Below are 14,472 nucleotides of genomic sequence, written 5' to 3' on the forward strand. Positions count from 1 at the left end.
ATACCATATCACTATATGTATACCTACTACTGTTAGTACTGTGTTTACCGTTGTTATGGTTGATGTTTTAAAACAGCTTTTCAATGTTGTTTTAACTTACCAATTGGTTTTCTTTACTTTCATGTTTCTTTTCTACCTTTTCCCTTCTTTCTTAAAAACTTGATTATATGTTTCTTGCGGACTTTCACAGTGTGGATGTACAGAAAGATCGATTCAATTATTCGTTATAATTACTTCCCATTATACATAATCGTAGAATTCAACGCCATTACGGTGCAGTTGCAGTCTTGAACTGGCCAAAAATGGGGCGAATTTGGCTTCACACAGACCAGAATTTAATGGCCGATTTTTAATAGTGTAATAAATGTCAATGTTCGCTGTGCTCTCTCCAATTCTCCCTCGTTTTCTCGTTAAGGTCACAAAAAAAAGTCGAACTAGTGGCCGAGAGAGGGAGAAAGAGAGAGAGAGAAACGATGGAGAACGGATTTTCGGGATCAAAATGTCGTAATTTTCCTGGCTCAAGGGAATTCAGCCGGTATCGCGTTCACTGCAGTATTTTCGAAATACCCACACCTAGGGATTACAGTGGGTCATCCCCATACTTTTACCATCATGTACACGGATATCGATGTCCATTTTATGGCATGAAATAAAGTCATCCCCCCCGCTCAGGTCACCTCAATACGTCTGTGCGTGAGCGAAAAACGTCACACGCATGAATTGTAATTTTAACACTTCATTGCTTCACATCTTTCAAGCTACCACATAAATAATAATATGTTCTCACCCAATGGAGGTTAATCCTCAAATGGCCAAAAGGGCAACAAAAGACAATTTTTTTCATAGAATACACAATGGTTCGTTTAATTGTTGATAACTCGGCGAACACTCTATCCATAAGTTTACACAAAGTAGACTTTCTGTAACTTTCTACCTTGGGCTCCATGCCTATTTACTGTACACTGTATGCGTATTGGAATTATAAGGATGCTGCTTAACTTTTCCGTTTTCTCGGAAGTTTAACGCAGATGGCTCATCGCGCAGCCACGGGGCAGAAAGTTGTACAGAGTCTACTGTGTTAGTGCTTTCAGCGAATTTCGTACTCACATACACTCGACGACGCGCAATGTTAACAAGACTAGAGTCGGGGGGAACAGCCTTGTCGATGAAACCTTAATACTGTTATCCCTAGCTTGTCATAAAATATGTTTGTCACTGACCAGAAAATTATTATCCCATTATAATACTCAGGCAATAATGAACTCTTAGGTGCATATAGTATTTGGTAATGTTTTGTTAGAAGATTTCATTCGTATCATATACATATATTAAGATGAATATTTATACTCTATGCTGAAATTACCAGTATCTAAGAGACCCTCAAGTAAGAGTTCGGCAAGTGGGATACAAATTTCGGGTCGAGCTGGACCCCAATTTTCATTTCAAATACCCTGTCGTAAAACTCGGTACGGGCCTTCTGCTTTGACTCAAAATAGAAGATGGCGGCTCACCAAAAACCGACTCCGGCTGGAGGATCTCTGGCTCTGGTATTTGGCAATGACTAGACACCCTTAGAGTCCCTTTAATAAGAGTCCTGCCACCCCATAACCAGTTAACTATTGGTACTGCAACTATTGGTTCTTTGTACCATAGACTTTTCCGAAGATCACGGATGGTGTGAAAATGCAGTGAGTTTCTCTATCTGCGGAATGATACGTGCGCCTTATTTTAGCAACCAGAGTTACAGCTCATGTTCAGGTTGAGGATCGTATCCAGTTTTGCTGATAGAGAAATTCACTGCATATCATGTCTAAGAACAATATAACTTATCCACTATTTCAAATTGAAGTGACCCTAATTTCACTAGGCATTTATTATGTAAAGACTCAATATCTCAGGTTAATGCAATCATTTGTAACCATTGTAAGAAACGTTTTATTTTACACCAATCTATCGTAACAGTTTAGGAAAACTGAATAACCAAATATGCATGCCTCAAATTTTTCGTCTGTTCAGCCAGGTTAGCCAACTATATCTGATAGCGTAATCTTTTCGAGGTTATCTTGACTTGAATGTAGACCCATTGCATTTTTGCCATCGTAAATTCTTAACACAACACAACCTCGATATGTTCGAGAAATTTTATAGCCAGCATCTCTCCGGGACTGACAATGAGTTGGTCAACCTGCGAAAATTGGACAGAATATTGGGCGCGATTTGGTTGAATGATATGGCTCATGCGATTTGGATGTTCAGTTTTCTGAGATTTTCACGATATAGCCTTGATATTCGTGAAACAATTACAAACAAAAGCAGCGAGAAATATCCTCGTATTTCGCGATTCGTTGTGTTTTACGGACGCTTCTCACGTTCTTCATTCAAACAGCGCGCCCAAGACTCGAGCATCAATGGCGGCGTGTTGGCACGACTCTTATCGAAGGTACTCTAGCAACGACTATCCTATACCCAACGCGCGTTTCAGGATCGCGAGTTCGTGGAGATGGAGGTGCCGTTCAACGGAGCCCCGAAGAGGCCCGGATCTCCGTCCCCGCTGACGTCGCCAGCTCACAGCACGGCGTCACGTGGAGGGCTGCTGCGTTCCTGCTGCGGCAGGTGTTACCCCCAGCGATATCAGGTACGCGGTCAGCAGCACATTCTCGCGTCAACCACCTCGATCAGCGACCTTCAATCAGCTCCCGCCCCGTCATCGTCATCGCCCTCGCACAATTCCCCGCATTTCACCCAATTACCAACCGCCAATCACCCCCCGTCCCATCATCTCCTAGACTCCGCTAACTCCGTGAGTTCAGAAGCCATCCCCGTCGCAACGACGACAACTCTACCGAGCGTCGCTTTTCACGATCCTCGACGTCCCCAGACAATCGGCGGTGCCCCGTGCAGTTCTTACAACGAGACACCCGTCTGAATCTGTTTTTTCTTCAAGTTCATTCGCTCATTCAATCATTCATTCATTATGTAGTATTTTTTTTTTTTTTTTTTATTTCATCGAAATCACCCTGTTCAAGACGAAATTTTTTTTTTCTATTATGTCACTATTATTATACGTTCAATATAACGAATGGACGCTGGTCATTAATAACGTTACTCACAAGAAAGAAAGAGAAAAAAAACCTCGTTTCTTGCATTTGTTTTTCTTTCTTCTGCTTTGTTTCAACGTGGCTTGACGCCGAGCGTCGCCTTGGAAGTATGCAATCTATGCCCTAGCGATGATAGATAGGTAGATAGATAGATAGATAGATAGATAGGTAGATAGATAGATTGGCTCGTACTTTGCACGTCTGTATGAGACTGGTAATTTAATAATAATAACAATAATAACATATAACAATATATAATATAGATAGTGTAATATCGTATAAAAAACAGTATCGCGATTGTTGACACGGTTATTGTTACTGTGTAAGTAATAATCGTTCTGCTCGTTATTGCATATCACGAGGTGAGGATGTGACAGCGATTCGTGACGAGAAACGAAAAATCCGAGTGGCGTATTAGCTGTCCAGAATTATACACACGTTATATTTTATACGCATTTGTTTACGCGATCCGGGAGACAGACGTGTATACAAATGTGTTTTCCACAATCAGAACCAACGATTTTTCATCCAAATGACCCAGAATCTAACTGGCACATTATTATGGTCCCACCGTGCTGGCAATAACAAATGGTTCACCAGGAGAATATATATAATCTCGATTCCTGATCGGATTTAATTCTACACTCGCTAATTAACACAGTTGCAAAAATTTCGAGAGACAGTTGTTTCGGCTGTGTACCATAAACATAGATCATGAACTGTGCATTTCCTGTACTGACTATGGTAACGCCAAAACTGAGAGAGAAGGATACACACGCGGCCAATTTCTGGCTCTTTCTAAGCATTTAATTGGTCGTTGGTCGGTGGATCCGCGACTTTCTGTATTATCGTAGATCGTGGTCGTATCCAACCACTTATTTCAGTATATCCGACGATGATTATTTAAGAATCAATGCAATACATTACGACAGAATTTGTTAGTTTATACAAGAGTTATAACTGCGAGCAGATGAAATACGTGGAAAATCGTTTCACAGCGCGAGGTTAGGTTCTTGTACTCAAACTCGTCAACATTATTACAGAATTGATGTAATGAAGAAAGTAAAGAAACTGTTGTTTGATAAGACAAGTATAATAAGAAAATCTGTAGTCAACACTTAGTGTCTTTATTCCATCAATTTTCGATAAAAAATTTCACACCAGAGGCGCTTAATATGAGAGTTAAGCCTTTGGTTAGAAGGAAACAGATATTGGCCGCGTACGTTTCTGTCTCTTTTTACGGACTGAAAAATTTTCGGCTCGAATGCGCAGTCCATGCTCTGTGGCTATACTATAATATACCAAAACAAATATTTCTCGTTAAAAAATGATGCTTTGAGATCAACTTTACGCGTGTGAAAGGTAACTGTTCCATTATCAGTACATAACCTTACAGAAAAGTAGAATTTACGGAAATGGATGGAAATAATTTGTGTTTTCATCGGGAAAAAATTAATTCTTCTAATGCGTATAACGTGTAACTCGTACATATTACACAGCACACATATCTGATTCATAGTGTATAGGAGCATCAAATTATCCATTATTAGATACATATATTAAAATCTGATAGGTATTCAACAAATTATCATATATAAGTATATTTAATATTTCACCTTTGGTACTGTGAATTTTTCAATTCTACATGTTATAGGTATATTATATATTACATAAATGTGTGCGATTTTATCACGCCCAAGACTTTGTGCCAAAGTTGCAGGAATATAAAGACTTTCAACGGTATTCTAAACCACGGGCCTTTCTTCACAACGGCTTCACATAATTATTGAACATATTATTATATACGAGAATAATACAAATATCACGAGTCAAGCATCATATCAATATGCAGTATACTGAGGTAAAAAATAGAGAAATATAAGATATCAGAGGGAAGATCGGTACGAGGAATCAAAAATATACATATAAAATTTAAACAATAATCTTAATAAGGATATTAACGATAGTCATTCACGTATTGATATTATATTAGTATAGCCAATATGAAATATAAAATAGATACCAGTAATAAAAATAACAATTTAACTGCATGCGCGCACACGTAACATGATTCTTATTAAGCGACTGGTTAAATTTACGGAATTTAATCGCACATTCTCAGCTGCGACAGAGAAAGATATATATCTGTATACATATATATATATAATGGCTAATTAGTTTAATATAATTAGTAGCATGCAGGCGTTCACACGCAGGTATGTAATATGTATATATGAGGAGGTTAGTGCAAAAAGCGTATAATTGCATGTTTGCTTAATTCAAGATATTGACGTTCAAATTACGAATCCTTTCAAAATAGCCAGCAAGGGTGGGAGTACTTTCATATGTTGGAATGTCTAGAACACAGTATACTATTTTGTAGCCAAAATTATGTTTATTAGAATAATTGACCTGAGCTCACAATGCCTTGAATACCCCTTTTGCACGAATATATTTTTGTCATTTCAGTGTCACAATTCATTGAGAATATAATAATTGAGAATTGTAAGTTCGGATTGGCTTGAGGAAAGACATTTCGAGTGGAATTGTACCGTTTTTACACCGATCGATTTGAACTTTCCGGTTTGATGTGCACATGGATGACGCAGTCGATCTTGAACCGACACAAAGGATTGTTTCTCAAAAACAGAGTAGTTTGAAGTGTACGAAACGATGCTTATCTCGGATTTTTCGAATTCATCATTTAAACCCTTTTTCCACTAACCTCCATATACAATATATACATATGATCCATGCATACAGAAAATACATATGTATAAATACTGTAATGTGGCAGTGTGATATATATGTATATAAGCAGAAAAAATCAAGCAAACGAAAGAAGATGAGAAAAATGGATAAAAATTTTTGGACCAAAAGATCAGATTCGACCGTGATGAATAAAAAAGAAAAACACTATATATAATACGTATAAACATAATATATTACATATTAGTAATCGCACGTTAAGAGACGTCTTCCATTGCGTTCTAGGCTTTCAATTGTTTTGCCCCTTGCCCCTCGGAGACCCCGCCCCACCCCCCTCTATCACATTTTCTCAACAAAAAGAAAATGAAAATCCCTAGTCTTCCATGTGGGGCGGCGGTGATTTCTTGTCGTTTGTTGACTTTCCATCTTATTCTTCTTCTTCTTTTGTATAATTTTTTTTTTTTCATATTTTATAATATATTTCTTTTCACCTCGTCGCTGCATGAAAATCGTTTTGAATACTCTGTCGAGTTGAAACTGCACGTGGCCCTCCCCCCCCCCACCTCTTCCTCGCCCACCCCCCTCAAATAGAATTCCCCTCGTATCTCAATTTAGTGTATTACCTTGTTATATACCCACCCACATAATCTCCTTGTCGCGATATTTTGTATAACGTTATACCCTTTAAAAAGCTTTATTCAAATAATTTATATGAACACCCGCGTATAATGATACAGAGATCAGGTGTTTACCCCAGAATATATATTAATAATTATGCGTTATATATATGATAATATATTACGAGAGGGTGCAGAGGTATAAGAAAATGATGAGGACGAGATGATTTTTTGATTAAACGTGTTTAAGCCGTTATAGATACGTTAAAAGGCGATGTGAAATATGCGTCTAGCGATTCGGAGCCGTAGCCTGAAGCGCAGACTCGGATCCTTTGATCTTTGACCATTACGTTTCGTTACATTACATTTCACCGATGTATCGCGTTTATCTCATGGTTCGTACGTGCTAGTGATGCTTTAATGTAACGTTACGATGATCCATGGATTGATGATTGCGACGGATCGGCGGGGCTACGTCCTCGAAACGTTGGAATTATAGGCATTGGATAAATGCCTGTTTCGATCGAATCTTGTCTCGATGGTTTTATGTCGATACAGGGTATACCGAGACACTTCTCAAAAGTCCTGCATTACCGGCCGATACCGATTGTCGGTAAGGTAGACCAACGCTCGGTCGATCGATTTTATTGCACCGGATCGTCCAGCTTGGCCAAAAAAACGTTTTGAAATCCATCAGGAATGGCTGTAAATTTAACCGTAAAACGTATATTGCGCAAAACAATAATTTTTCATTGACTTTTTTTAGACCGTGTGTTTAAAATTCACATCCTGCACGCACATACTTACATCCCTTAATTACAATAGAATACGACAGTATAATAAATGCATGGGGTCTGAGAAATTTTTTCGAATGAATTTGTTGTAAATAATCACACAAAAAACACACACAGTTTTTTACTAATCGTCACTTTGGATCGATGAATTTTTCGCATTTTTAGCAATCCATAGCGGACGTTCAGACGGGACAAGGCGATGGGTGATTTTTTCTTAGTAATACCCTGTATCGACGCTACTGGAATGAGTTTCGATGGGTGTTATTGATTTATCGCACATTTATTGAATAAGCTTATCTCGTGTACGTCGACGTTCGGTCATGCGACGATACTCAATCGGATTAGTATTAATTGACGCAATGAAAGAGGCAAAAAAAAAACAAAAACAAAGATTGACGGGGCCGGGAGGGGGCGGGGAGGCTAGAAGTAAGAGGAGGAAATGAAGCGACAACTAAGACTCGATCGATATATATATATGTATATATCGATATTTAAATACATATGCATGTAGATAAATCTATATAATAATTAAGTATACGTAGTTAGTCGATAAGGAAGGGATCTATTCTGTCTTGTTGACTTATGAAATTTTCTTCGCGCATAAACGATGATATTATTATAAATAAATAGTAAATCACTCGGAGCTAGATCGCGCCTAAATTCAAGGTACAATTATCACGATATAAATAGACTTAACGACTATACTTGAAGGTATTATTAAAGCTTAGTTTTTCGTCAAGAAAAAAACGTTCCTTTGACAATCGTGTACAGGTCGTTCGTTCGATGTTGTGTATATAGATAATCGCTGCGTTTTAATTTTAAACGATCATATCTACCCAAACCTTGTACGTGTGTGTATATTTAACATATTCGATGACGTGATCTTTCCCACTGTATAACTCATTTGTGACGCTTGAGGCCATGATTTTTAACGATAATATCTTACGCCTTTTTAACTCGAGATATATTAATATTTAAATTATTATAAATTATATATATATATATAAAGATATACCTTAACGTAGTTAAAGAAAACTCTCAGCTATAAATCTCATCATGGACCAATTTGAGAATATCATTAAAATAGTACAACTGAGCGTCTATGTACAATATATCATCACCCATAACGCAGGGCAAAATATTGAAAACTTACGTAAGCATGCCCATGGGATAAGAAATACGAACACACAAAACGTGAACAAGAAACGTGACTGATCAAACTTTGTCGCAGCACATTATATACTATCATCCATGGTTTCCATTTTTTTTTTCAATTATTATCGTTGCGTTTATGGTTAAACGTCGTTTTTACAATTTATTGGCTTATACACATGTTGTATATACGATTAAAACATTCCATGTCAGCGGGCTGCGGTAACAGTATAATATATATAACCAGAGTTGTCGAGTTTTTTTCGAGTGAAGAAGAGAAAAGAAAAGAAAAGAAAAGAAAAAAACAGAAGATTTGAGCAAAAAAATAATAAATTCTTGAACAGCCAATTATCATCATCACGCATCGCCGTATTGTCCTAGATGTCTGTTGGGCTCTGATCAATTATTACATGCATATATTCGAATTTAGTAACAAAGGGAGAAAAGATAGCGAGATATGGAGAACAGAAGAGAAACAGTCGGCTAAGCCTTGAGAGAAAAAAAAAGAAGAAAGAAACCGGAGAATTTAGAGAAATTATATAATAAATAATCCTGGTGAAAATTTTTATTCAAAATTTACGGTAATTGTGGAAAATGAATTTAGATACGAAAAAGCTTCGAATATATCTATCAATTTTATAACATTTGACAAAATTCAGTGATATTTCATAATTAGAGTGTTAATTTTTTGTTTGATTTACGTACCCTTAACTTCGCTTTCATTTCAAGATAAATGTTTTTTTTTTTTTTGATTATTCGTAGAATATTTGGATAAAAATATGCACCAGGAAGGTTGAATAACTAGAAACGGTAACGAGAATAAGAAAGAAAAAAACACAGGCGTGGTATGAAAGATTGTTTATCGAAACGCGATGAGTAGAGATATAAAAATACGTTGCATAACTCTTCGTCACTTGGCATCCAGGATGAAAATGTTTGGTGGTGTTTAGATTTTTCTAACAATATCGCATCAGAGTAACGAAGTGGGATGAAAAAAATTTTCAATATAACACAGTTCATTTCGATGAGCGAAACGAATCCAAGTGAGAGAGAGAGAGAGAGAGAGAGAGAGAGACAGAGACAGAGAAAGAAAGAGTGAGAGAGAGAGAAAGGGAGTGCTAGAGAGAGAATGAGAGAGAGAGAGAGAGAGAGAAAGAGGGGAATGTTTTTTCAACTTACGTCATAGGACAGGTATGTGCGATAAGAATTGTTGTTTATAGAATCCATCGATGTGTGTGTTGTATAGGTTGTTAAACCGTGTACAGAGCGTTATGCCAACATATCCTCCATCATGCCATAAGTGTCCACGATTTAAGGATTTGCTGGACGTACAGTCGGGTCAAAAAGTAGTTGGAGCAAAAACGTTATAATTATTCTATAATTTTTTAACCAAAAATCAATATTGCTTGAGACCAATTCTGATCAGTAACAGCTGATTTTGTACGCGAATGAGCTAGATTTTTGAGATAACACTTATGTAATTATTACCGAGTCACAAGCTTAGCGTATTTAAATTATTATGATTTTATATATGTCGTAATTTTTCTGCACAGCCACGAGGTGGAGAAAAGAATAATTGTCAACTAATTTACAATATAAATATAAACTATTTATTGTTCATCGAAATGGGAGGAACTGTAGGGATTTTTCAGTAAAAATAAAGTACTAGGATAATGCGAATTTTCTAATTTCGTTAATAGTAGGGTTTTGAGGGTCGAAATTTAGTGCTGAAAAATTCTCTAATCGATCACAGGGGCATTGTTTTGTAAATTACATTTTATTTGATATGGTTTTGAGATTTTGTAACAATAATACAGATTTTTGAGCTAACTGTACGTACGTTAAGTCTATAGTTATAAATATTCCGAGGACGAAAATTTTTTAAATATTTTAATATTTTCGTTTTTTCGCCATATAAATCTTCTTTACTCGTGTCATATCGCCGTGTTGCTTGCACGCACGCACGCACACGTGAATATTTGGCAAAATTTTTAACGAAGGTATTCTCGTCATGTTTTTACGAATCTTTGTGTTTCCCCGCGTTGGCATCCTGACCTTTTAATTACACGGCAATTAATTAGTCAGTTGCAGATTTTTCGAGTGCACGCCTGACGAGTTCTGCATTTCGATTCAAAGTCAAGCTCGCCAATTATTGTCTGCATTACGTAACTTGTGCATCATATGCTGCATAATTTACAACGGATCGAGCTACGCGAGAAGAACTGTACCATCCGTAAAGCTTTTCATTTCCGCATAATATTGTCGAAGTCGTCGTTAACGTATAAACGTTCGAATCGGAAACTGCATATGACAGAAAATTATACGATCAATATTCACTGTCTAGACATTTTCAGTTTATAGGGTATGGATTGACTGTTTGATCCGTTTTTATTGTTATTATAATATTATCATTATCATCGACATAGTTATTGATTTTACTATCGTTATTATTATGTTTATTATCACTTTATTCCAAGGAATTTTTTTCCCGCCGATACTTTTCTCGCCCGGTCGCCATTATGTCTGTGCCTTTCAACCTCTCTCAAGATCTCTCCAAAAAAATATAACGAACCTCAGAGATTCGCGCAGCTACGGGTCAAAGTGAACCAACCAAGGTTTTTTATCCCATAGGCTGCGATTTACCGCCGTGAATTACTCAAGGGGGGGTTTTTAGAAAAGAAACAGAATGAAAAAAAAAGCGCCACGTACAATACAGGCGCATAATTCGCATAGAATTTTAGATCTGCCTTCTTATTCCAGATCTCTGAATGTATCTCGGAATGAGTAACCGGACGAGCGCCATTTTATAGCGGGGTGGAGTCAATGCCTGCAGGAAGTTCAGCCGCGCAAACCACTTCCGTCGATAATTACAGGAGTGCTTTTCTGAACTACCTCGGCCCCGCCCTTGCAGCCTTTCACCAGGCAATCTAACTGCGAATTAAATTGCCCGGTATATTCTGATTTTCGGGCAAATTTGCGAATGTCCGTCGTTGCAATTGGTATCCGTTCGAAAGTGTCGCGGTTAGTTGTCTCTTCGACCGCTAGTGGCGTTCGATCGAGGAGGGGGGAGCTAAAACGTCAGTCGCTCGCTCGCCACCAAACGGAACGGATCGGCGGTTGTAAAAACAGTTGCCTGGCATCTGTCCACCTCTACGATCACCGTATAATTTTTTTCATTGCCTTCTCATTTTCCGCGCCTTTTCGTTTCCCACCATGATTTGCAGAGATGCATACATTTGCAAGCTAAAAGCTTTGAAGAAAATTAACATCGCGCATGGAGAAAAAATTTCATTTGTTATGGTTACCTGAAATTTCTAGTAAAAAAGGTATCGTTACAATAACGATTTAAATATTGTTCGTATTACAAGAAAATGTGGTACAAGTAGATATTTAGTGTGATTATGCACTTGTCAATGCAAGTGGTGACCGTAACTATAAATCTCGGTGTGCTATTAAAAAATATTTTACAGATTAATGAACACTACAAAATAGGAAAGCTTTTAGATTGAATGTATCATGATACAATTGTGGAAATGATTGATTATTTTGATTATTATTAATTAAATTTTCTTTCTGTTTCTATTCTTCTTCTTCTACTTCGTCACATCTTTTATCGTACCTTCACGGATTTGTCCGCGCTTAGGATCGACGCGTGTCACCCGAGGATGGAAGGAAGGAACGTCGCGTAAGTAAATGTTGACACGTGATCTGCAATAGATGATCACGATCTGTGTACTCACGGTGTCATGTTGCTCTTGTAAAAGCCACCTTCCCAGTAAGCCATACGTACCTATTGCATACCGTTGTACTTAACGCGAGGCAAAGTATAATAATCAAGTATAAAGTAGCGCTAGTATCCAAGTATCATTCCTCATTCTCGGTGTGCAGAAAAACATTAAAATAGATACAATAACCAGCAACCTGCAGACACTGTCTTTGGTCCAACTGTTGTTGTACACTCCACTCCACTGTATACACCTATGTTCACAGTTCCTTTATACGTATATCGACAGAGATCTAATATCATACTACTCCTGTAATTACTAAAATCGACCGAGGGTTTAGCGCACCCTCGAGATACCCCGATGAGATAAGAAACTGTATAGATCTATCTTAACGGGCAGTTCTTGAAGTCCCAAGTATTAACACGAAATTAGCTTGTCGTTCCTGGTGATAATTTATATGGGGACAGATTATACGGGCTGAATTGCTTAGGATATTGGATAACTATTGAATTGGGTCGTCGAAGTGTTATTTGCACAACAACGCTTCGCCAATGAAAATTTTCGCCCCGGGATTGTTTCTCGGCAACCCTTACAAGATTACCGCTAACCCATTTTGCAATCCTTCGAGTCCACTCCGTGACCCGGAATTCTGGGCATTGGAATCCTCTCTCCAAATTTGTGCCCATCCTACCGCACCACTGATTTCTATCGAGTTATAGGCGGCTACCTCTCGGGGTTTATTTAAAGTAGGCCATTGCCTTTCGGAATCGTGTTACTTCACGTCACCAGTAATAAAAAAGTGGCTGGTAACGCATTTTGCATTTGATACGTGTGATCGTCGCAGGTGAGTAGGTTCAAGCTAATTACGGTTGCGAGTACAAGTTGAGTTGCTGCAGCTGTGACTTTGATAACAATTATTGTTACTGTTGACAGAGGTGACCAAGGATCGGGAAAGCTAAGCAATTTGTTTACGGGTGAGTTTAGGTAAACTCGCAACCCGACCTTTCTATGTTTGTCTTAATGTTTCCCGCTCTCTGCAGTCAAACTTCACCGTGACCGTGACCTCGTCACAATGGAGGCACAACCACTCGGAGTGTAGAAACTCAACATTGCTGGTTGTGAATGTCGTGCAGAATGGTAAAACGCTCGGTCCGGTGCACAATGCTCATTGTGAAGCCGGATTTATCGTTGACCATACCTTGAAGTTTCACGTCAAAGTCTATCGGTGCTTCGGACTCCATCAGACTTTTCTGTGCTTTGACGCGACTCAAAAGCCAATTTTGGCGGTCAAATAGGTAGAAGGAATGCAGCTCTTTGACTCTGTTCAAGTGACGTGTACGTTCTAACATTATTTTTTTCCTACCAATTCACAGGGTGAACTCTGTTCTGACATGCTGGTTCCGTCATCCTATAAACCGTATGGGTTCGTTATATCAGAAACGGGAGGACGCGCCAATTACACAGTCAAGAACCAAGAGACGTCTTCACCGGGTCAGACGTTAATTTCCATCTGTGTGATGGACAAAGAGACTCGGTGAGAAAAACGATGAGTCTCTCTCTCTCTCTTTAGACGTGGATGCGAATGAAATCGATATGGCAGGAGGGATAATGGGATCAACGGTCATTCTTTTCCGTCAGATGAGACAGTGCCGTCTAATCCTCTCCTTTCAGCCATCTTCGTTGTGATTTTATCGCCATTCGATGGTCGTCAGAACGGAATGGACATGAAACGTTTCCACGATGTAAAGACGGATCTGCGGGGAATTTGCAAATTGTCATATTAATTTTAGTTTACATAGTGCATTCTGGACTTTACCAATGAATAAAATATTACCTCCGCCTTGTGTATTTTTTGCCTTTGCATCCATCGGTAAGGACCAGGTGGACATAAAGTCTGCCGTTTGGTTCCACATCGGTCTTTGCAGTCCCAATTGAATTAAGTAGGAAATCATATCTCGCCAATCTCCCTCCCGAACAACGTGCGCACGATACTTCAACGGGCGGCCATCAAATTCTGTTTCCTAACCTATGTAATAAGACCGGAGCCCCGTGAAGGGGCTGAAGAAGTATCAACTTCTTTCGCTTCTCCGAACATCCCATCCCATTTTCATCATTTACGACTATCTGAGCTCATCGGGACAGAAAGAATATGTAGTATAGGCCTAGGCGTAGCATTTTTAGGCGCAGCGGGTTTTGGGGGGTCGAATTCAGGCCGACTAATAGTGGATCGAGGGGAATGATTACCAGGAAGAAACGGTGAAAGTTAGTAGATTTGATGTCAGACTGCGCATGCGTGAGCTTTCACGCAGGCTGGCCACCTCAACACCCGTAAATTACGAAAATTATGTGGGCGATGCAAATTTTTCTAGATCCAAAC

At 38.5% G+C, this 14,472-nt stretch overlaps 1 protein-coding gene across 6 annotated transcripts in view; it reads left to right on the forward strand.

Moving 5' to 3' along the window:
- The window catches only part of LOC124410786 (potassium voltage-gated channel protein Shal), a 46,554-nt gene that overhangs the window by 24,910 nt on the left and 7,172 nt on the right, over positions 1-14,472 (forward strand). For 3 of the 6 annotated variants that reach the window (XM_046889397.1, XM_046889399.1, XM_046889401.1), the window contains exon 4: positions 2,483-2,635. In XM_046889397.1, coding sequence (XP_046745353.1) covers positions 2,483-2,635 — 153 coding nt within the window. Of the gene's footprint in view, positions 1-256; positions 379-2,482; positions 2,636-12,013; positions 12,056-14,472 lie in introns of those variants that run through there. The other 3 variants (XM_046889398.1, XM_046889400.1, XM_046889402.1) reach the window with 2 other exon arrangements.

Source organism: Diprion similis, chromosome 10 (assembly GCF_021155765.1).
Source record: "Diprion similis isolate iyDipSimi1 chromosome 10, iyDipSimi1.1, whole genome shotgun sequence".
Taxonomy (NCBI): Eukaryota; Metazoa; Arthropoda; class Insecta; order Hymenoptera; family Diprionidae; genus Diprion; species Diprion similis.